Consider the following 25751-nt stretch of genomic DNA (forward strand, 5'->3'; position numbering starts at 1 on the left):
GCTTCAACTTGTTATGTCAGCGCTGGAAGAAAGCCTAATTTGGAACGCTGACATCGCATTTATTTAATGCTTTCACACATGTGAATATATGTATTATTTTAATAGTATTCAACATCCAGATAAATATATCTGGATGTTATCTCTTTTTGGTTCCAGCACTATCCAGTCTTGGCCTTGATAAAACCTCAGATGAATTTATGCCTACAATTTGGGTCCAACTCATGTAAACTAATAAAGCCGGAGATTCCCATCTCTACTATAGTAGAATTTTCTCCTCCACCTGAATTATTCCTATATCTTTTTAAAGCATTTTATATATTCCACACATAAGACTTTTCTCCCTAGCCTGATTGGTACCCATTAGTGTGATAGTGAGCGGAGATATCACTTCCCTTATAAAAAGCATACTTATTTGTATGCTCTAATATGGAGCTTGAATATGTATCATACGTACTGTTAAAACTGCTAGAAAAATGTACCTTTTCTTATGATCATAAGGTTCACGGTCTCCTTTTATATGATCAGTGCCAAAAAAACCCTTCCAAAATAATTACAAAATTTCTATCAATTGCTTTGGTTTGTAGAAGTTGTTTGGTGACTTTTTGTATTACTAACTGTATATATTTGTTGATAGATAGATAGATAGATAGATAGATAGATAGATAGATAGATGATAGATAGATAGATAGATAGATAGATAGATAGATAGATAGATAGATGATAGATAGATAGATAGATAGATAGATAGATAGATAGATAGACAGACAGACAGACAGACAGACAGACAAGGTGCCATCAAGTTGGTGTCAATCCTATTGACCACATAGATCATTTTTTTTCCATGAAGAAATATCCCTAACCTGATCCTTCAGGTCTTCCAATGGTACATTCATTGTCACTGTAACTGTCTATTCAATTTGTGCTTGGTCATCTTCTTTTCATTCCACCTTTTCCATCATTAGAACTTTCTCCACAGCTAGATCTTCACATAATTTGTCTGAAGTAAGATAAATTGAACCTGGTCATTTATACCTCAAATGAGAACTGTGGGTTGGTTTATTTGTTTCTTTCCTTGGCTGTCCATGGTATTCTCAAGAGTCTTCTTAAACACTAAAATTCAAAAATAGCAATACTTTTTCTATCTGTGTTGTGGCCTGCCAGCTGCCAGCGAAGCTGGTGGCAGACTCAGATGATGAGGAGGTTGGGGAGGAACTTGGCCCAGTCCTGGAGTCTGGGGAAGACTTTGATGGATACTCTGCATTGGAAGCAGAGAAAGAGCCAGGGCAGTCCGACATTTCCCAGCTGCCTTCAGAGGCGGAGATAAGTGGGGAGGAAGAACAGCTGGGGCCTGTTCCAGATGTGCGCATGCACAGAGCTGTTAGGAGAGGAGAACAACTGAGGCCAAGGACCCGACTCGGAAAGAAAGGCACATATGGATGCTGAATGGCCCCTCCCTGGCCTGAGGAATAAATAGAAGGAGAGGGAAGGGATGGTTGCCGGCGACAACCGTTTGGATTTCTTTCGGAAGATTTGCTCATCATGGTTCATGCCTCAGAGACTGCTTGCCAGAACTTAATTTACAACCTTGCAGTTGGAAGCTTCTGGCCTGGCAATTATTTCAAGGAACTGATAAAGTCTGTTACTGCAATTAACCCTTTGAAGGATTATTGCCTGGATTTTTCGGTTTGTGAATATCATTAATTCACAGTAGCTAAATAACATCAAGTTCAACTCAATTCAAGAAGAAAGTTAGAAGTGAATACATTATGAGAGTGAAGTCCAAATTTAATTGAAGAAATACCGTCAAGGCAATTAACCCTGGACCGTTCCAATCTCTGCTTACCAAGGAACATAGGTGGACCTGGAATGTTGCAAGTACGTGAGACAGTTGAAGAAGAAAAAGGGCATTGGAAGAATATCTGAAGGACAGTGAAGAAGATGTACTGAAGCTAGAACTTCATGAAGGCTTACTTAGCCTTATATGTGGCAGGGCAATGTATAACATAGCCAGTACATAAAAGAGCCAGGAGGCAAAGCAGATAACAAGATCTGGCAATGGCTAAGAGCAGGAAATTTGAAGAAAGAAACTTAAGAGGGTAATTCTGGCTGCACAAGACCAAGCATTAAGAAGTTCATATAAAGGCAGAATTGAGAAGACAGGTACAGATGCCCACCTCTGCAAAGAAGCTGAAAAAACAGTGGACTATTTAGTTAGCTGTCCAAAGAAGATTGCACAGACTACAAACAATGGCATAACAAAGTAGCACCAATGGTGCATGAGTATATGTACAAGAAACATCATTTGCCTGCAAGCAAGAATTAATAGCATCACAAAGTAGACAAGGTAATGGAATATGAAGAAGTTAAAGTGCTCTCGGACATTTGAATTGAAACAGAATAGTACCCGCCGCATAATACTCCATATTTAACAATTGCTGATGATAAAGACACAAAAGTATGCATAGTAGACATGGCAGTAGCTGGAGACATCAGAATAGAAGAGAAAAGGGCTGGAGAAAATCACAAAATACAATGGCTTGAAATAGAAGTAGAATGACTGTGACAAAGGAAAGCAAAGAAAGTATCAGTAGTAATAAGCGCCTTTGGTGCAATCCAAGAACATTTGGTGCTTACCATTGACAAAATTACTATCAGTCAATTGCAAAAGGCAGCTTTTTTCTCTTTTCTCAGTCGTAGGAAGAAGGAACTGGCAACTCACTTCTGAAAAATGCTTCCAAGAATATAATTCGAAAGCATAACTTTTCAAGTACGTATGTGGCATACAGTTATATTTTCTAGTTTCTATGCTTTAGGCAATAAATATGTAAATATTTTTTCATGTTGTTTTTACCTGTATTTGCAATTTACTCATATACTTGTGGCATCCAAATTTGTACTTGATTTGAGAAAAGCTGCCCCAAACATTTTCTTTCCACACATGGCACATTAGAAATTAGAGGGAACATTGCAATCAGAACCCTCTCCCCAAAGGCTCTACAATTTGAATAATTTAGATTGAACAAATAGTTTGCAGATCTAAAAAATTTCCAGAAAGGAACCCACTCTTGCTAATTGCAGTGCTCTAGTCTGTCTGACATCTAATATGGAAGTTTCTTTGACAAATTTCTGCTTTCGTTTTTCTGTAGGCCTAGCGGTCTCAAAGAATGGATAGAAAGGCTGCAATAACACAAGTCAGCTATGATTTTTACTTTTCATTCTGAGAAGAAGAAAATAAATAATAGAATGAGAGAGTAGGCAAACATGGAATCTCATTTCCAGTGGGATCATTTTGTTTCCATGTGAATTATAACATTTGGCAGATAATATGGAATCTAGAAAAGTGCTTGCAAAAGATGGATCGATCCAAGGGCTTGGTCCGAGGGCTTCAGATAATTGTAGGTGCATCTCTATCGGCCAGACAGCATATGGGATGTAGATTTTGTTTTAAGCCAGCAGGTATGCCTCTACCTCCCCTAGAGTGAAAAAAGACCAAGATTATCTTGGCACCATTATTGGCTTTGGCAAAGAGAATTCTAGATTGTTCCTGCCAAATTCCAGAGGCTTGAAAAATTACTCCCAAGATATTTAAAAGTAGAAATTGTTCTATTTTATGAGCTTCTATTCATCATGGAATTTATGGCAGCTAGGTCTTCCCATAATTTTAGTTTGGTGTAATTAATACTAACACCTTCCTTCTTGCAGAATTCTGTTACTGCCTGCAAACTTTTCCAACCTGTGTGAGAGAATTGCTGCATCGTTGGCATACAAAGCATTGCCAAGTGTCTGTTCCTGTTCCATTTCCTTAAGTGGCACAGACCTTAAATTCTTTTTTTTTGTAAAAGCCATAACTGAATTTATTTAAATATTAAACCGTAGAGGAGCTAAATTGCATCCCTGTTTCATGCCACAGCAGATTGGAATGTCTGCAGTAAGATAGCCAGCTTTGTTATATCTAACTCGTGCTATATTTTATCATATAGGTTGAGTAAGAAAGGAGAAAGAGCTTTGTCTCGTTCCTTTGCCAAGACAGTCTCTCCCTCTCTCACCCCCTTCTTTTTTGCACCATATTGTACCCATAAGGGTTTCATGACCTGAATAAAGATTTTGCATGAGGACAAGAGTTTCTGAGATTCTCATTTTTCTAAGCACATTCCACAGCTTGACATGATTATTATAATAATGGCCTTTCTGTATCTATGAAGCACATTCTGATTTCTTTTTGCTATTCTTTTGCTTTCTCAATTACCCAGCATGCATATGAAATAATATCATGTTTTTCTCGGCCTTTTCTAAAGCCCGCTTGAATATCTGGCCTCTCTTTTTCCAGGTAAGCTCTAATCTGTGTTGGATGATCCTAAACCTTATTTTACTAGCATGTGAAATTAAGGATATTATATGATAATTTGCTCACTATGTTCTTTTTTTTTTTTTTTTTGATATTAGAATGTAGACTAAAATCTTCCAGTCTATTATCCACTCTGTCATTCTCCAGTTTTACTGGTGTAGCTCAGCTAGAACAGTTACTGATTCTTCTTTGGATGCTGACATCTTTGCTATACAGAACTTAAGTATATTCTTTCCATCTTTGATCTTTGAGTTAGTTACTATCTTTATATATTATATATGTAGTTGTAATACTGCTTTTTATTTTTTCTAACAGTTCTTTGAAATCTTTTATTAAGTTTCTTCTTGAGATATTTATCTTTTTTGTCTCTGGCTTCTCTTGGCAATTTTCACAATTTGTTCTGATATCTAGTTTGATTTCTATTTTTTAAAATATTTTTATTTGAAACCTTTTTTTAAAAGAAATAATAAAAGTTAATATAAACTTAAGTTAATAAAATAAAAAGAAAGAATAAAAAGTACAAGAAAAGAAAAAGAGAAAAATAAGAAAAAATGAAAAGGAATCTTTAAAGAAGTGACTTCTGATCTTCATCACAAGTACAAATGTGATTCTTCATCTCTATAAGATTACATGAAAATATCTCTTCTTTTTATAACCCAGTCCTTATCCATACACAAACCCAGAATCATACATAATATTTAGTTCTGATTTCAGCAAAAATTCATAAAAAGTAACCAAAAGTTTATAGAAACATGTTTTACTGTATGTTAACCATAGTCATGCAAGCCAACTTGTTTTTCAGTTTCTAATAATCTTGATCTTTAATTCATTCAATTGTTGTCATAGGACTTCTTTCTCTTCAGTTTTTTCCCCCCCATCTCAAAAGCAACTCCAATGCTTTAGCAAACCATTTTTATAAATGCAGTAAGGAGTCATTATCCAGGTCATTCTATTGGCTTATCACTAAAAGTGAATTTATGCTTTAAATGTCATCTCTTAGAATCTACAATTTTTCAATTTTTTTCAATATTTCAACAATTTATTTTCTAATATTTTTGTATCAGATGAGTATCAGGCTTTTTTAATCCTGTAGATCTGCCAGGCTATTTTTTCCTCATCTGTCATTTCCTCTTTGACATCTTTTGGAAATAGTCTATCCATACAAACAAACCTCATTGCTGACTTGATAGCTGCTGATTTCTGTCCCCATTCTTCAAATATCTCCTGGATATTTAAAATGTTATACCATTTTGTGTCATGTTGTCCCAATGCTGACAAAAGGCAAGCCTTCCCCCACCTCTTCACTGCCCAATACTTTTCATTTGGCTCAATTGGCTCATTTGGGGACCTGCTAGCTCACCATTTCTCACCTGGAAGTTTCCAATGAGCTTTCTTTGTTTCTTCATCTTTGGCAGTCCCTTTTCATAATCATTCTTAACAAGTTATTTACTCTGTTTGCACAGTTCCTCTGGTTCTAGTTCTCAGTGAGGTTCCAGACTTTTAAGCAATTTTTATATTCTCTTTGAAAAAAAGTAAATATATGCTGAGTATCATATTGTAGACTGGTTGGCTTTCATCTTGTTCTTCAGCTTAAGATGAAATTTGCAATTGAACAGTCTGTGATCTTTTCCTTAGCCCCTCTTGGCCATGCCTTTGATGTTATAACTGAGTTCCTTCACCTCTTTTTGGCAATAATGAAGTCAATTTGATTTCTATGTATTCCATCCAATGATGTCCATGTATATAGTCACCATTTTAGATGTATGACTAAAGTGTTAGCTTTGAAGAAATAACTGAATTTTCAGAATTTGATAAGCTTGCCTTCTTCATTTCAATTCCTAAATCATCTAATCCCAAAACATTTTCTCCTTTACATTTCCAATGTTGGCATTCCAGTCTTGGATAACACATCATGCATATTCTATCAATTTCAAATTGGATTATCAAATCCATCAGGTTTGTTTTTTTCCCTGGATCAATGTTTTATCTTAGATCATTGTTACATTGAACAGTTGTCCACACAGTCTATATGATATTATTCAATCATTGATTGTACTGTATTCAAGTATTGCTCTTGCTACATAACTATAAAAGCAATCCTTTTCTTTCTTTGTTATTCACGTCCTGAATAGTAAGCAGTATGTCATCTTCTGACCAAAAGGATCCAATTCTAGTCCAACAAATTTGCTGATACTGAATATATCAATGTATAGTTGATTCCTTCATCTTTCACAGTGCTGAACTTTACTGTGTTCATGTTTTTACATTCCAACTTCCCACTGTAATTCTGCCTGCAGGTTTGGATCTTCCCAAAGGCTTCAATCAAGCTATCTCATAAATGTCATTAGCATTCTAAAAGATCCTTCGTTCTTCGGTAGAAAGTTGACTGCAATTCAATCTGAGAGGCCCATCAATCCAGCACTATATCTTCAATCATTTTATATTTTCTATACATGTAGTATTTTTGTTGGTAAAAATACAGAAATGGTTTACTATTGCCTTTTCTTGCTCAGTACAAACTGATGCTTTGCTCTTTTCCTTAAACTGGTAATCCACTTCTAGTATCTTGCCGTATTGCTGCTGTCCAATATACTGTAAGTGCCTGTGTACTTTACTAGGCAGATGGGATAACTTGAGTGGCTCAGATGGGAATAAATACTCCTGGAATCCATGTGCCATGTTCTTTGTTTATTTCTTCTGGGAATGCCTTCTTGTACAGCAGGATCTGAACATTGTTGTTAGCTTTGGAATATTTTCCTCAATAAATAAATAAATAATATTTTGACTCATTTGCTTAAATGGGTTCTCTTTTTCTAGTTTTATGATTTGTGTGGATAACAGATTTTAGATCATTATATGCAGAAAGATTGAATATTCAAAAGAATTCTCAAAGTTTTACATACCAATCTCTCTCTGTCTCTCTCTGTATGTGTGTTTATATGCATACACAAACAAACACACACACACACAATACAGAGAGAGTTTGATGTATTTTTATGACTGACTTGCACTATAAACTGAATCTCACAATCTTTTTCATTTTCTCTCTCTTTCATTTCAGCCTACATTTCAGATGTCTTTTTTTGATACAAAGCACCTAATAATTTTTAAATCTTCATTAACATATACATCTTGTATTTTACCAGTGCTATATTCATCTTTATTAGTTGTTTTACAGTATACTCATTTGTTTTCTTTTGAACAGCCAAAGATAAATCTGAGAAAATATTTGCTCTGGCATTTGTTAAATTAATGCGATATGATGGAACAACTCTACGAGATGGAGAACATGATCTTATAGTATACAAGGTATTATCTTAAGTATATGCTATAGCACTTTGAGAAGCCAACAATTTAAGAGGGGTTTTTTTGGTTCAAAGTAATATAGAAGAATAATTTTGCACATGTGATTAAATTTTGTTACTTCATCAGATCCATGTATTAGAAGGAATAGCAAAAGTGAAAAAATATAGGTATTTCAGTAAAAATCACACATCTCATTAAATAATTCAAGTTTTTATGATTTAAAGTTTTTGGAATGTTTAAACTACATACTGTTCAGTAAGTGAAGTATTTCTCTTCCTTGTTCCCTCCAGACTTAGTATGTTATAATGTTGGTGATTTGCCACTGGAGTTGAAACAGTGTTAATATTAGTCTGTGACATTTTGATCTACTTTTCAAGGCAGTGAAGGCAGTGAAGAAGACATGCAATCAACTATGACACTATTAAAAATGAAATAAACATTTAAAGGTGTCAGTGTTTAAGTATAGTGAGATGTGAGTATTGTAAAAATGAATACATATTTTGTTCTGGAATAATATTGCAGGCAGAAGCAAAGAAGCTGGAAGATTTTTCAACATATTTAAGCTTGCCCTCTACTAAACTGGAATTGGAAGAAAAAGGTCACTCCATGGCTGGCAAGGGCATGCAAAATCTTGGAAGCTGTACCATCAGTAAAGATTCATTCCAGATCTCTACTCTTGTCTGCTCAACAAAACTAACTCAAAATGGTAGGGATGATAATACAGTTCTAGGAAAAAAAAGTCATTTGGCGTAGTTTGTGTGTTGTAAGGATTAATACTGACAATTTCAGTTCTGAGTCACCCTTTCATTTTTGGGCACAGAAGGCATTCAGAAATAAAATACTAAGTGTTGCATATTTTATGCAATCTGGTCAACCTTTTGGAATGCTTTTTGACAGAACCTTATTTGAAGCATTAAAAAATAAATAAATAGAGAATGTATGACCCTTCTAATAATTTTGGACTTGCATCATACCTGGCCATTGGTCATGCTGGTGGGATTGATGAAGAACTACACAATTAACACAAATACCAATGAACAGAAGGAGGAAATGATGGAGATTAGATACTATCTGTGGCTTCAAAATAAAACAAATATGAATACATTGTGTTAGAGATGCCAGAGTTTAGGTATCTCCACATCTATAAGAAAAATAGAAGGAAAAAAAAAAGACTATTCATATTTTGCTCTATAAAACGCACGTGAGTTTTCTTGTTTTGAAGATCATATGTATGCTTTCTTTAAACCATTTATCAGTAATTTCCCATAAAATTATGAAGCCATTAATCATAAAAGTTAATATCTTAGAAATTCTAAGTTCTCTTACTTTTATATAGCTTTAGAAAACTTATTATTTCTGTGGCTAAATCTATTTTTTTTCAGATTTTAGGTTAAATTGACTGGAAGTGTGGTTTGTTGTCAGGAAGCAGTAGGGATGGGAAATTTCTAGTTCACAGTAGAGATGCAGCTCATGGCATTTCCGTTCTAACCTGCCAGTTTCACACTCTTTCCACATGCCTTGCACTGTCTTCCCAGCTAGAGAATAACTCTCAGCAAGAGTTCAAGCAGCAGCTGCTTGCACAAAAAGAGGTTTCTCTCCCCCTCCTTTTTTTTTTAATAAAAAAACAGAGGGGTGTCTACAGTTTATGTTAGACAGAGCTTTCAGCTCTTTCTAAAACCCGTCATCTAAGATTGGCCATTGAGGAAATTCAGCCTTCGGAACACATTAACATTCCAAATGAAGGGTTCAATCCTAATGTATCCATAACTGGAAATTGTTAGATAAAATATCATGTTTTCTATTCCTACTTGGCACATGCCTCTTGAGGAGTGATATAGATCAATAAAGATGGAAGGATAGTGGAGAAATGCTATACACCTGAAATGTCCCAAATATTATAGTGCATTTCTTTCAGCTCCATATTAGTGTCACTGTTGATGATTTCTTTCTTGGTGACAATTCACCCCCATTATTATTTTTTGAATATTATTCATTATTTTATTTTCTCCTGGCTTGTTGGGTTCATTATAGAAAACAAATCTGAAGAAACACATTTGCTTAAGAGATAATGAATTAAGGAGGTGGAGTAAAAGGAGTCCTGTTGCCTCTCTGATAAGCTTGAAATGACATCATAGAAACAGGAAAATCTGGGGAGAAATCATTAAAAATCATTTTAATAAATTAGAGAATGGTTTTAAGTTGTTCAATATAACAAGTATTTGGAAATGGATATACAATGTTATTACCTCGACAAATTGAATGCTTAAGTAATGGAAGGAGGAAGGAATTTCATATTGGAACATCTTCTTTGGAACTGATCATAGTATCTGCTATTTATATCTACATTTAATTTAAAAAAAAAATTAATTTCATCTCCAGAATGATTTGTAGGAAATGCAAATCTTAACTAATTATAGCTTTGCAGTTCCCCTTAGTGTACTAAAGCTGATAATAAACTCCATAGTGATAATGCTTTTATTGGTAGGCAAAATCATATTGATTTTAGAGAATTATTTCTTTATTTTTGATGTTTTATATTGTGTGCTAAAATTGTTTTTAAGTTCTTTTTTAGTTTCTCTGGAATGGTAAAGGAAGCAAATCATTAGATTATGAATTGCTTTTATTTAAATCTATCTCATTTATTTATTTGATTAGTATGACGTTGGATTGCAGGAATTCAGAATCAACATGTGAAATGGCCTGCTTGCATGTTTTCTTTCTATTTCAGAAGAGATGGGTGATATAGATGATATAGATGATTTCTGTATTCATATATGCGTTATATATGCCTAAAATCTGATAACTAGACTTATTAATTCTTGGGCTACATATAGTACTTATCCTCTCCAATGATAACATACTGAAAATGTATTTTGGAGAGTTCCTTTAACATTCTGCAGTGGATTTGTGGGATGGCATGGGAAAAGATTGTATCCCTTTTTGTCAGTCGATAAACATTATTAGATTCAGATTAACATATGTAAAATAGCAGCTGGTAAGAGTTGTTCCAGTCTTTTTCTGCTGTTGTATTTTATGCATGATAGGATTATCCAACTTTTCTCCCTCCTTTTTAGTGGATTTACTGGGGCTTTTGAAGTGGCGATCCAACACAAATATACTGCAACAGAATTTAAGGCAACTGATGAAAGTTGATGGAGGTGAAGTTGTTAAAGTAAGAAATCTTTTTGCTTGGTGGCGGTAATCAGCAAGGATTATTGATATGGAAGGAGCAGCATTTTTTATCTTTATTGTATGAAAATATCCTGCTTCTTGTTGCTAGTAAAATGAAATTTCCTACAGGTGGTCTTGAAGTTTATGCTGGATTTCCCCAAAAGTAATTATGACCCAGTTCCAAAGTTCTGATGGATGCTCCCCCGCCCCATAGTTTTGGGCATTTGGCAACCAGTCCACTTTTACTGAATGAAATGAAAGCATCTTACTCTGCATAGACTTGTTTTCTGTTATCCCACAATTTTAAAACATGAAATCATGGATTTAAGTTACAGCAAGTTGCCAGGTTAAGAACAACTTCCATTCCTAAGTCTGTCCTTAGGCCAAATTTATATCCAATGCAATACAGATTATTTAATCAGCTTGGTTTACTATGAACTACTGAAAACAGGCTGAAGAGTGTGCAGACTCTGGATAAGGGTAGGGATTGTGCATGGGCAAGCCCTGCAAGTGTGAACTGAGAAGGTGGGCTTTTGGAAATGCAGTATTGGATGATGCTGTGCTGCTCAGCCGTTGCTTCCTGCAGTGACGGAGCTCTCCTTGCCAGCTGTGTGTGTGGGTATGTGTGTGTGTGTGTGTGTGTGTGTGTATAAAGGAAGCCAGATTACAACTGAATGTTAATTGCCTAATCATAAAGGCACTTTGACAGTGAAACTAATTGCACAGAAAAATGGTGAAATCCCCTTCAGCAGAAGGCATAAGCCATCTTTGGGGAATGCTGAATTTGAATTCCTGCACTGAACATGGGGCTAGAGACACTAGTCTCTACAATTCTTCCAACTCTACAATTCTACAAGTATGTATACTCAGTCATACAGGCAACTTTACGACCTATCATCATTCTTTCAGCAACCTTGTTAAAAGTATGATGGTGCTGAATAAATGGTGGCTATGACTGGTCCTCGGAATTTTAGCCGTCCCAGCAACCCAATGATCACATAATTGCAATCTGGATCCTTGGCAACTGTTTCACACTTACGACTGATTGTAGCACTCAACGGTCACCTTATCATCATTTGTAACCTTCTCTGCCCGCTTCTTCAGTTGGGAAGCCGACAGGGAAGGTTGCAAGTCTCCCCCACCTATGCATTCTTTTGCAATCCACTATGCTTATGTCAGTCCCTCATACACATCCTCCCTGACCTGGCCACACCTCTTGTGCACCCCCTCATACCTTCCCTGAACTGTGCCACATTCTCACACCTTGCAAACCCTGCTATTGAGATCGTAAATTATTGAATCCTTGGTGGAATGTTGCCAGTACCTCATTTGATATGATAAAAATACCTCAAGTAAAGAAGATACTATTAGGAACAGAATGTAAGAAATCATACATATTAGGTATGAATGCCCGTGGCTGTCATTAATCCAGAATACTTTTTTCTCTTTAAAAATGAAGTCAGAACATATATCAAGTATGCAGAATGTGGTAGTTACGTATGCTGATTTGCAGCATATATGATCTACATTCCATCCTTGTGGTAGACATTGCTATAAAGAATTTCAAAATCTACACGGTCAGGTCTGGGTTTCCTCAAAAACAGCCAAAGATAGATTCATTATTCAAGAAAAGTACAATGTCCTTGAAACACCTTGGAGGCTGATGGTATATGGTTTGAGTTCATCACTTTCAGTGTACCTCCTTAATTTCATTTTCCTTTGGCTATGATTTTTATAGTTACATTTCTCTATATATGAACATAAAATGTATCCATATACATACTTTTCTTGGGACAGTGTGACTAAAGCATTTTTTGTTTTATTTTCCACTGTAAAAAATTAATATAACCACCACTGTTGAACCAGTAGGTATTTAATTACTTTTTAGATAAAATTTAGTTTTGAATATCTGTTATAATATTGACCATAATATTTTTTTTCAGTTCCTTCAAGATACACTGGATGCATTGTTTAACATTATGATGGAGAATTCAGAAAGTGAAACATTTGACACATTGGTGTTTGATGCTTTGGTAATATATATGCATATTATATATTATATATGTATACACAAACATACAGAAACATATATTGCTTTGTAGTAATTTATTTCATTTAATATTTGTCGTCTGTAAGCAGTGAAACTTCTATGAATCACAACTCTTTTGCGCCAATGCAATCATACTACTTTCCAAGGACTTATGGTATTATTGACAACATGAAATACTGTTTTGGACTTTATACCATAGAAGTAATCTTAAACACACAAGTTTTGTGAAAACATTCGCCTAAATAAAATAAATAGTAACAGGCTGAGAAACCCATAAAGACTGAATCTTCAGTGTATGCTACTTCTTAGGCTCCCTGACACACTGCCTTTGGGCACTTACGTGAATCCAGACATATTTCTTAGCACCCATTAGCATCACTTGGGGACAGATCAGCAAGATTCAGCAAGGCTGAAAAGCCTCTGGTATATTTATAGCTATATTAAAAATATAGATTTTTAATCACAACTTTTGCTGCGATTATTTCATTTAGATTCCTTGATGGAAGGATTGATAACAACATGGCAAGCCATCATATGTCTGGTTTGGGTTTAGATGGTATGCAAAACCAACTACTTTGAATGTTAAACTATGGATTATGGTGTAGTTTTATGACACAAGGATTTACTCAACAAACTATGAATTAGCAAGAACTATGAACCCAACCAGTATTGCCTGCAGAGGAAAGGCCTGTTATGGCTTCCAAAAGAGCAGATTGTTAACCCAAATTATCAATGTATAAATTTGTCAAGTTATTCCTGTACATAATTCCATTCCAGGTCCTAAAACAAAAGCAAGTTTAGTGAGAAAAAAAGTGTCCAAAGGGATAAATTTCCTTAGCTATCAAGAGACACACTAAAGTCAAATGTCATGGATTTTAAGATAGCAAGAATTCTGTTGTGCTGGCAATTACAGGTGACCTTCATAGGTCAGTCAATGTTTCAGCAACCTATTCTGTATTTGAAGACAATTGGTAAGGCTTCATTTTTACTCTCAGTTTAGGTCTATTCAAAATTGTACTTTAATCTCCTCCCCTTAAATTTAATATATGGAAGTGAAATCCTATCAGCAAATTACGTTTTACAGATGGAGCTCTCTTCTAATTTTTTTCACTAAAAATGTAAATATTTGAAACATTGTCCTTTCAAGATAATGAATACCCTTTCCCATTGAACAGGTTTTTATCATTGGACTAATTGCTGACCGAAAGTTCCAGCATTTCAATCCTGTTTTAGAAACCTACATTAAGAAACATTTCAGTGCTACTTTGGCTTATACGTAAGTGGTTAAATAACTATGGCATGGCTGAAAATTAGTTATTTAAATAGGAGGTAGAGCAAGTCATTATCATACATGCTTACATTGTTTGACTAGGTTGACTAGGCCAGCTTGTTGTCAAACTTACTATTCTGAGGGCCTCTTAGACTATTAGTAAAAGATGTCCATCCAATTCTCTAACAGTCTTACTTTCTGGACCATTTGAGAGATCTCAGAATTAAATCTTTTTTTGTTTCGTTCTGGGCTTCTTATCTGAGAGATATTTTTGTGTCCATAGCTAAGTAGTTCATATATGCAGGTATGATAGATTGCAATCATAGATTGCAGGTATGATAAAAGAGAAAGGCTTTCCATGAGTAACTAGAAGATGGTACTGCATTGGCACATGCCGCTGAACCTCCTCTGATCTTAGTAATCAACCACATATGTTAAGGATGAAAGTGGTTTGTGATGAATCCTATATTTAAATTGTCTAGGCTCTTGCATATTGTAAGAATAATCTTGAATAGTACTTAAGAGCTGTTCCTGGTTACAGTTACACAGTTGCTATAGAACTCAAGAGATTTACTTTCTTGCCTCTAAACAAGCGATTTATTCCCTTGCTTGGCAAGAAGCCTCATTGAATATCTTTGCTTTGCTTGCTTGGTATGGGTGCTGGGAGGCCTGCTGTCATCATCACCCAATTCCTCCAGTTTTCAGGTGATACCTGTATTTGATCAGCCTATGGTGATTGTTAGCTTTGTGTCTCCTGACATTGACATTCCAAAAGATCTGCTTGACCAGTTTCTTCAAATTAAAATTCAGACTCAACATTTGAGTTTTGGCCTATGACAACTGTAGAGAACCATAAAGATATCCTTCAAGAAAGTATGTGAAGATCAGTAGCAAAATATGTCCTTAGTCTAAGAAAATGAGATAAAGATAGTTCTCACTTACCAACTGCAATAGAGACTGGCACTCTATTGCTAAGCGGTGTGGTTGTAATCTTCCTATGAAGCCGTTTGTGCCATTTTATTTTTAAATAAACTCTCTATGAGTATGGACAGATACAGAAATATACTTCATTTGATTACACATAAATATTTGTTACATTATTCTAAAACCTTTGTTTAGAAAATCTGAATAAAGAAGAATATTTTAAAACCATTTGTAGTATATCTAGAAATGTCTTCACAATAAACAGAGAAAACGATGAAAACAGGTCTTCATACTACATTTACTGGCTTGTCAAAATGTGAAAAAATTGCAGTCTGTGTCATGGAGAAGTTTATTCTCATTGATAGTGGGTCCGCTGGTCACTAACGGGTTAACACCCTCCGGCATCTTTTTATAAGTCTTTTGATTCTCTAGTGAAGGTCTTCCTTTTTGTATTTTCTTTCACTTTCTCTTTTTTTAAAATGATTTTTTTTATCCTGCCTTTATTATTTTTAGCGTATCTTTTTATTCTTTATTTTCTTTTGTTGTCTGTGAAAGTTCTCTAAATACAAATCATGATTATGCTGTATGCTAGTACATCTCATTGTATGTATGATCTATATTTTTCTTTTTCTCAGAAAACTGACAAAAGTTTTAAGGACTTATGTGGACAATGCTGGTGTCACTGATCAACTATTTAAGGCTATGAGATCTTTAGAATATATCTTTAAATTTATTGTGCGATCAAGAATTTTGTTCAACCAGTAAGTATTATAACATCTTTGTCCATAATGCATCCTTCAAAATACTTCAGTTTTTATAGTGATGGTTTTATATTAAATAATATAAGATGTGAAGTATTCTTTTGAGATATACAGTAGTCACTACCAGTTTTATTAGTTGTAGATGAAAAGAACACTGAATATTTAGCATTGGATGTTGGTCAGTTCTTTTCTTGCTGACTAATTGTTAACTGTTAAGCTGTCAGAACTGCATTGTATCTAGCATTTATAGATTTCCCTGACATTATATGGCATACACTAAATAAATAAATTGTTAACTCAGTGTGTGTACTGCTTATTTGGCAAAGCCGTGTGCATCTTGTTTGAATTAGTAGACAAAATGTCCAAAAATTAAGTATTCAATTTCATCCCAGCAATGTACTAATACAGTATTGTTGCAATTTAATTTTACTTGATCATATGAATACTTAGAAAAGTTGGTCCAGTTTGATCCAGTAATGCACCAGGCCAGAATGAAGGAGAATATGAGTTCTAGTTTTGCCTTAAACATGAAAGATGGTTTGGTAACTTTGGGCAGTTACTCTCTCTCAGTCCCATTTATCTCACAGGATTTTTGAGGGAAAATAGGAGAAGGAAGGAGAATTAGATACATTTGTCACCTTGAGTCATTAATAAAAATAATGAAAGTGGAATTTTAAAAAAATCTAAAAACATAGTTATGCTACCCTAGTTTTGGTAATTATTATCTGATACTTTTAATTACTATATAGAAGTAATTTGTATAATAATACCACTTATTAAAGAGGAAAAATAGTAGTAAGACAGATGTGATTTTTAAAAACAGATTTACAGATGAGATGTATAAAGATTTATTGGTAAAGATATGTTCTTGCCAAAACATATCTATCAAAAAAATTCAGACTCAGCAGGGGGATTTTCATACTGATTCATATCTAAATTAGTCTCTTCCATTTGGCTGTTTATTTCGGTTCTCTAAGTCCATGGTTTTATGGGGGAGGGAGATATTTCAGTTTTAGATCTCTAAAGTTTATCAGTACCATGTTTTTATTAAAAATAATAGGCTGATTTTTGTCAGTAACTGGACCATTTAAACCTAGTTTGTGGCAGTTTATATAATATACTGGATGAGGCCTAGAGTTTCTTTGGAATAGATGAGAATAATTTGTTAAGTGACAATAATTTCCATACTCTATCCATTGTTCACACTACTTTATGTCCAACGCTTAAAAAAGTCAATTCTAAACAAAAAAGGCTAATATTTGTATCCAGTACAATATGACTCTGAATTTTGGACTAGATGTTAATACAAACAATAGAGAATAATGATATGTTTTTAAGGGTAGTATAAATAAAAAATGTATCCTGGTTTTCTCTTTAGCAATGTGTGATACTCTTTAAAAAACAGTGTTATGATGTTACATATAAAACTTATTCAGAAGACAAGTAGTGCTTGTAAAAGATGTATAGGGAGCTCCACTGACTCCCTCAAGCCAAGATTCTTAAGCCTTTTTCTTTCACACATTGCTGTTGCAGCCTCCATACAATAGTTGTAGGGGAACCATGTGACATCCTAGAGAAAGGTTTGTATGTCAGTGTAATCCACCATAGCCAGAATTAGTGTGCATTTTTTCTATTCTTGACGTGGTAGAAGAATAAGAAGACTGGTAAAGGAGGGTGTTTAGTGAAAGAAGTACTCATTACTTAATTTTAATTATTGTACTCTTTTAAAATGTTTGGTTATTTGTTTTCTCAGATTGTATGAGAATAAAGGGGAAGCTGACTTTATGGAATCCTTGCTTCAACTCTTTAAGTCTATTAATGAAATGATGAACAGTGCCTCCGACCAGACTGTTACAGTAAAGGTATGTTTTGGAAATAGAAGGCCCTTTTTATTTTATCTATAAAAAATATTCAGTTTTACACATTGCAGGAAATTTTATATTTTACTTTATTTGAAAAATGAAGTTAAAAATGTGTCCAGAGAATTTTCAAGAGCCTGAAATTTGTAATGAAACTTTTTCTGCAGATGTATTTGTTGCTGAAATTAATACTCTAGTGTGTTAGTATGGAAGTAGGAAATTTGTCCATATGAATTAATGTTTCTTCTGAATTGACAACATTGCTGTGGCACAGCTCTGATTTTGTTATGCTATTGCTTTGTATGAACTCAAGTGAGTTAATTATATCTTCTTAAACCCTGTATTCTCTTACACACAAAAAAACATCAAAACAAAATCATCTTAGAAACAGAAGGCAAAACAAATGGATACCGGCTGAGACTATACTTAATAATTTTGAAGAGTGTTGGAGTTATGGGGAGTTGGATGATAGTATAAAATAGCAGAGCCAGCCAAGAATAGGATTTTTTCTATTTGCTTTTTTTGTTCCCTCCTAGCATACTCTGCTCCTTGGATTTGGAACAGATTTGTTTAGGGATGTATATTTATTTGTGTGTGTGTGTGTGTGAGAGGGAGAGAGAGAGGGAGAGAGGGATATGGCTTTTTATTTTTCCTGTCTCATGTTATCAGAAACAATGCAACAGAGAGAGAGAGAGAGAGAGAGAGGGAGGGAGAGGGAGAGGGAGGGAGGGAGGGAGGGAGGGAGGGAGGGGTATCTTGGAGCAATTGATGATTTATGAAATTACAATTCTATTAATTCATATCAGTCTAGAAAATAGTCCTTTTGTATTCTTACTGAAATAAATGAGAATTGTTTTTCTTATAATAACTCTGCTTGTGAACTGGGTCATTTTCATTAAAATATAATTAACTTTACGGTGGCTGAATCTCCAGTTATACTATAGAAAAAAACATATAGCAAATATGTAGTCATCACTTATTAGAAGGCAAAATAAGATTTGAGAATAGATAACCTCATACCAATGTATGTTTATCCAATTAATAAGTTTGTGTAATCATGGCATATAGTTTACTTATTGATCAGAAAAGAGACCATTTAATTGAAAAGCCAGGTAAATTTTGAACATGTTTTGTGTGTGTGTGTGTGGGGGGGGGGGATCACATCTTATTCTTTTCATTATATATCTTCTCCCTCACACACAACCACATGCTTACTGTGAGGTTAGGGCAGGGGTGGGCAATTGTGGCTCTTTTATAACCTGTGGACTTCAACTCCCAGAATTCCTGACAGCTTGGCTGTCTCAGGAATTCTGGGAGTTGAAGTCCACAGGTTGTAAAAGAGCCACAATTGCACACCGCTGGTTTAGGGTATCGTATCTGGATTTAATATATTTAATATTTTTATTTTTATTTATTTTTACCCTACTTCTATGAAAAGTAATTCCTAGTATATTATGAAGCAAATAGGCTTGAGTTAGGAAATATTTTTCATAAATGTGGAGTTGAAAATTAGTTGCTGAATGTGAGAAGAGTGATATATAATGGAAGTAAAGCATACATGAAAATAAATGGGATAAAAGATTGTTTCAACACGAACAAGGCATAAAATAAGGGAGTGCGATGTTTCTTGGCTGTTTAATGTGTTTATGAATAAATGTGTTAGTATTCATGATATTTTTCAAGGACATATTACTATGTTGTCTATTTATCTGAATGATTTGCAGGAATTGTTAGATTTTATGATGCAACAGAATATTGATCTGAAGACCAAGGTAGCAAAGACCAAGATTGTATGTCAAAATGGGTTGAATGATTGCCTGTCATATGTAAATAGCAAAAATAAGAGCAAGTAGCCAAATTTATATAACTTGGTAGTTTGCTATAGTTTGCTATAGGAAAAGATGGAGAAATAAATTTGTGTATGTGTGTTTGCCTTCTGGTCAGTATTACGCTTGGTGACATCCTGTAGTCTGTAGAGAGACTGGTTTAACACAAAGTCACTTGGGTAGCATGGGGCTTAAGCATGACTGAAACCCATGGTCCCACAGTGTCTAGAATGATGCCATTGTATCAAGTTGGCTCTCTGGAGAAAGTGGTTGTGTATAAGACAGGGGTCAGCAACCTGCGGCTCTTTGGGCCCTCTGCTGTGGCTCCCTGTCAGGTGATCCCACCACTGGCTGGCCACGCCCCTTGCCCTCCCCTCACAGTCAGTCCTCGTCTGGCCTGAGAAGGTAAGGGTGACGGCGGGGGATGGAGAAGCGGCCATGGCAGAAACAGAGAGATAAGAGAGAGAGGGAGAGGGGAGGGGAGAGAGGGAGGGAAGAGAGAAATACGTTAAAAGGATTTTGTTGTTTCTGGTGTTTTTTAACAACTGGTTCTCTGCCCTAATGATTGGCTAGGTAGGCATGGCTAGGGGTTCATGTGACTGGTGGAAGTGAGTGACATCGAGCTGGCCACGCCTACCCAGGTTTTGTGGTTCCCGGTGTTTTCTGTGGGAAACAGGTCCAAATGGCTCTTTGAGTATTTAAGGTTGCAGATCCCTGGTATAAGAGTATAGATATGGTAAAAGAAACAGAAAAAGTCATGAATGAATTCAAATGGATTAAACACAAACATGAATGACCGTTATGAAAGTTTTACATTATGGTGATTTGACCATGTAATCATAATGAATGATTCAATTGCAAATAAGTAAATAAAGGCTGAATGGGTCAAAATGAAACACTACAAAAGTTATAATTGGATAGAGAAAGAGGTGAGATAAGAAATTTAAAGAACGAAAGGCTCTGTATGGAATGGATATATGAATATTTTGTAATGAATGATGATTTGCAAGATAGAACGATATGGAGCAATATGTGACTGATACTGATGTGTTCCTTTTATTATAATGGTATTCTTTTTTTTATGTTACGGTTTTTAATTTTATTACAAATACTTTTCTTCTGTATTCTGAAAAACATAGCTTACCCTGAAAGAAAGTGAAACAATTGGTATGTATGTAAATATAAGTGAGTAAATGAGGACCAATTTTCATGTTATTTGTTGTGAAAGAGAATAGCATGATGAGTATGTTTGTACATAAAATCAGTGCATATGAATTTATTGCTTATTCTCACCCTTATATTTCTGAGGAAGGTCAGTTGGCTTTGTTTGTTGGTTGACAGTCCCAAACTAATAGTATGTCAATTACAGATACTAAGAGGCAGTTAGAACATCCAAGTTCATATTCCTGTTTAGATGAAATCACAAGACAGTAGTAATTGTAGTATGGGAGACTGATATCTAACAAGCATGAACAGTAATGTAGAATAGGAATTTGGTAATTTTTAAAAGGCTACCCAAGTGTAATGAAGGATTAGCTTTTTGTTCTGTATTGATATGATTATGAAAATGTGTGTTGTCATTAGGCTGATTAAATTCAGTTGTCCTTGCTGTTATGGGAACAGGGATATGAACCTTGGCTCAGTGATGTGCAAGTATGTTAATTAATAATTTTAATTCATAATGTTAATTTAAGAAGTTAACAAACTGTTTAATTGTTGGTAATTGTTCCTGATGTTCCGTTGATATCTGATAACTATTGCCTGAAATTAATATTCCCTCTTTTTACGTATATCAGCATCTGGGAATAGCCAACATAGTAATGATGCCACTAATCATGCAGGATCTCATTTCAGCTATAGCTTGCAAATAGAGTATAGGTCGCATTTGCTATTTGGCTTTTGTAAGACTTAGCTTTGACCTTGTATAAAGTTAATCAGCTTTCTAATTTAAATTATTCTAGAGTCTCTCTATTTTCTTTTACTTTTTAAACTAAGCCATAATTCAGATAATTAAATATTTTAATTTGAGACATTAGTCATCTGTCTGTATTGTCATCATTAATTTATTTTATAAAAGTAAGTGCTATTTATTTCAAATCCACCGAAGACTTCCTGTAGTAGAATTAAAAAAAAACCCATAAAGATAATTAGCATAAAATGCTAATTATTAACAAATATACTAATTGTTAATTTATCAAAGCTAAACCGAAAGGTAAATTATTTTAGAACAGTGATAGGAATCAATTTCAGTCCTGATGTATATGTAATAGGACATTAGCTTATATGCAGGTTACATTAAAACAACGATTTTAGAGAAATATTTATCCAAAGCTCAGGTGCCTTTTTTAAAATACACTATCAATTTTTTCTAATAAAATTGTAGTAATTCTCAAAGGAAAAAAAACTTTTTTTTTTTTTTTGCTGGTTCACATAATGTTTGAACAATTTCTTTCAAATTAAGAGGCATTTGTTTTATCTCAGAACTTCAAAATTATTATTAGAGTATTCAGATTTTCAAAATTCAAAATGAAATTTGCAAGAACATTTATCTCAAAGCTATTACTAATATTGGTAGGATATAATGTCCAACAGTAAGATAATACTGATAAAGTTGCTTGCAGAATTTGAAAAAACTTTCTAATTGGAAACAAATTCATGTTTTTTTAGGTCTTTTTATTTCCCTTCCTCCCACTTTTTGTTTATACATGAAAAATAACCATGTAGTTTTTTGGCAACAATATACAAAAGGTTTACTATACCTCCTTCTAGGATATTTTTAATCCTTCACATTCTAGTGTACAATCTTGGTATTTTTTCGTGATTCCCATTGAGATACTATAACTTGGTGTGACTCAACTTAACATTTAGAGGTTAATGAAGGTCAGGTACAAGCAACGTATGATAATATATTGATTATATTGTTGTCTCTAGGGATTTAAGTGCTGTTTCTTTAGAAACAGAAAAGTATTACAGTGGTACAAAGGAGGTAATTCTAGGCATGTTTAATTGTGCTGAACATATAGAATATTTATGGAATTAGTTCTGTTCTTTCTGAGAAAGAATAGCTATATTTATGGTTGCTTGAATTTTTACTTCATACTTTGCTAACTGAAATCAGTGTAATAGGCATCATCTCGAGAAATATGTAAATTAAAAATTACTTCATGCATTATTCAAAAAAGCTTATTTTGTATCATTGATAGCTCTTATCTTATGTAAAGATATGCTAATGGTTTAATTAAAATAATTACACTGAATAATGTACCCTGAACTTTACCCCAAAGTACTTCATATTAATCATCAGACATAACTATACTTTAGTCACAAAGACAGTTATAAATTTGATGGTTAATAGATAACAAACTTGGGGCCTGATTAACTCATTCTAAAGCTGTAAATAGAACTGCCTTAGTTCTGAGTTAGACTCTGGTTTCAACTAGAAGAATAGTGTAGTCTGCTTAGTACATTCGTATTCTCATGTGAACGAAATCTTTAAAGCAAAGAGGCAAGGAAGAAAAATCAAGTGCAATGGACTTATTCTATTAAAACTGTAGGCAAATTAAAATAATGCAGGTGGTGTGATACAGCAAAAAGTTGAGCTCCTCAGAATTTAGGGAACCTCATATAATGTTACAGGAAGAAAGAAAATTCATTTCAATGAATCTATATCTTGCAAAATAATATAGTATAAAATTCTTTCCTTTATTTTTAAAAGGTATTTTAATCGTAAAGATTTTGTTGTTGTTGTTAGATTTTGTCCTTCTTGCTCCAAACAGTTGGCATCATGAAGCTCATGTTTATAAAAATGAAGAATATGACATCTTAGAAAATGATAATTTTTCATCCAGAATAGATTTAAGTCAAGTTATCTTATTTCTTCCTGATAGCATGTTTAAAAATAATACTGAATTATCTCATTGTGTAAAATTCTGTTTTGTACAGTTGGTATAAAATAACAGCATTGTAATTCTGGTATAAAAACTGTTCAAAAGCTGCTAACATTTATTTCAAGTCAATTGTGTCTAAGTATTACATAAAATAGATAGAAACTCTACAATATTACCTATGATTTTTAAAAATCTTCTGATGCTACAAAGATAGAAATAAATGCATAGGAACTAATGATATAATCAACTATAAAAGTGGAAGAAAATAAAGCTCTATCCTAAAATTGCTGTACTGAAGGTTTTATTTGATAAATTGAAAGAGGATAACTGCAGTACAGTAGTTCACAACTGAAGATAAAGAAGGACTAAAGAACATCAGTAGCGGAAATTGAAACAAATGGAAAAGGCTAAAATGACAGTGGAGGAATGTGAAAGAGAATTGTGAGTCAGGAAGTTTTCCACATGGTAGTCTCATTCTTTAAGTCCAGAGAGTAACATAGGAGGTAGCAAAGAAAGTAATTGCATAAAGCTGTTGGAAAGCTATTATTGGAAAGGGTATCAGAGAAGCAGTGACAAGGAGTGCTTTAAGGAATTCAGCTGTATGATTTAATTCTTCTTTAAATGAATTATTCTGCTTATTTTTAGGGAGCTGCTCTTAAATACTTGCCAACAATTGTGAATGATGTAAAGCTTGTTTTTGATTCCAAAGAACTTAGGTACGTATGTGACATCTGTATTAAGTATATGCCAAAGACTACGTTTTTTTTCCTACTTAATAATAATTCTCTTCGAAGGTGAGATGGTCCTATGCTTAAGTTTAGGATTGTGTTGGAAACATTTGCTAGGCTGTTATTTTATTAATGGTAAAGCCTCCTTCAAATGGAGCTCTACATCATAGCATTTCATAGCCATGTCCCCATATTTTGCAGTTGCCTTCTTCTGGAGTTTAAGGGATTAAAGCCTTTTTCTTATCCCCAGACTTTGAGACACAAGGAATGTGATGGACCCCTTAAGTGAAATTTTGGTTTCCTTTTTTTAACCGATTGTTATTATCTTTTGGGGTTTTCTCTTTTGATGACATAATTCTTTCTTTTTGCTTTGTTTTTATAATTATTTTGTAAGCTACTCTGTGTTCGAACAGATCGGCACGGCAGGGTCATTACATTTCACAGCTAAATAAATAGTTGGAAGTGGGGTATAGTGAACTCAGTGAGTCTTACTCAAAGTAAATATGTGAGTGTGCTTGCAATTACATAATGATGTATATTTATGAACCAGCTTTCTTAAAGACCTTTGTGTTTCGCTGTAGCAGCCTCCCCCCTCTGAACTGCATGTTTTCCGAAACATAGAACGCCTCCATTGTTGTGGCCTTCCAAAAGCAATTAATGCAAACCTTTTCTGGAGCATTAATTTTATACAGCAATGCCATTTTTTAAAAATAATTCAGTATTTCTAGCCTTTTATTGCCAGACACTATTTTAATCAATTTTATTCTAATTTTGTAGTCTGTGTTTATTATGTAAATTCTGTAAGGTGCTTAAAGTTTGGTGGTTTTAAGTGGTCAGATAAATGGTAAATTATTAAATAAAAATGTGAATTTGAAATATTTGCATGCTTCTATTCCCAATGCACATGGGCACTTCGGAAGAGCAAAAATAATTATCCAACTGCTACCTTCTACAGGCAATCTTTGCATTAAACTATAGAGGAGGCATGCATTAATTACATAGCAGCGTTTCAATTCATCTTATTATCTGTTGATGATTAGTTGCAGATAGTTAAATCCTGAAGGAGTGAATTGAATACTTGTAAAGGTTATACAAAACATATTTCACTGATTATTTTTAATACACTATTTAAAAAACAGGAATGAAAAAATCATAAACATTTGATGAAAAAGGTAGTTAACAGAAAACTAAGATGTTTATTTTTCAGATTAAATTAACGCTCAGGAGTAAGAAATAAATTTGATGGTTTTACATAAGTCTTAAAAATGTATAAGGAGTTAATACAGATCAGAATAACGGGATCACATGAATTCAATATTCAATATTCAATCAAATATATTGGATTTTTAAACTTATGTCTCAATATTTCTAAATAAATAAAAAATGTCTTATTCTTTCCTGTTTGGGTAGCAAACTATTTACAGATTTCATACTGAATGTCCCAGTGGGTCGTCTCACAATTCAGAAGTTGTACTGTTTGATTGAAATAGTTCACAGTGATCTTTTCATACAACATGGTAAGACAAAAAATCTTTAAATAGGTTTTAAAAGGACTTAAATTGCTACATGATTTATTATTTGTCAATTTCTGTCATGCCCTGATGTTCCATACTCCGTACAATAG

General features: G+C 34.0%; 1 protein-coding gene across 1 annotated transcript in view; it reads left to right on the forward strand.

Moving 5' to 3' along the window:
• DOCK1 (dedicator of cytokinesis 1) overlaps positions 1–25751 on the forward strand; it is a 437647-nt gene that overhangs the window by 93097 nt on the left and 318799 nt on the right. Inside the window, exons 17-25 of the mRNA XM_070945964.1 lie at positions 7551–7654; positions 8174–8357; positions 10726–10823; positions 12766–12855; positions 14048–14148; positions 15702–15827; positions 17581–17689; positions 24045–24115; positions 25538–25644. Coding sequence (XP_070802065.1) covers positions 7551–7654; positions 8174–8357; positions 10726–10823; positions 12766–12855; positions 14048–14148; positions 15702–15827; positions 17581–17689; positions 24045–24115; positions 25538–25644 — 990 coding nt within the window. The remainder of the gene's footprint in view (positions 1–7550; positions 7655–8173; positions 8358–10725; positions 10824–12765; positions 12856–14047; positions 14149–15701; positions 15828–17580; positions 17690–24044; positions 24116–25537; positions 25645–25751) is intronic.

This window comes from Pituophis catenifer, unplaced genomic scaffold (assembly GCF_029215685.1).
Source record: "Pituophis catenifer annectens isolate HBS135680 unplaced genomic scaffold, rPitCat1.0.hap2 SCAF_6, whole genome shotgun sequence".
NCBI classification, from domain to species: Eukaryota; Metazoa; Chordata; class Lepidosauria; order Squamata; family Colubridae; genus Pituophis; species Pituophis catenifer.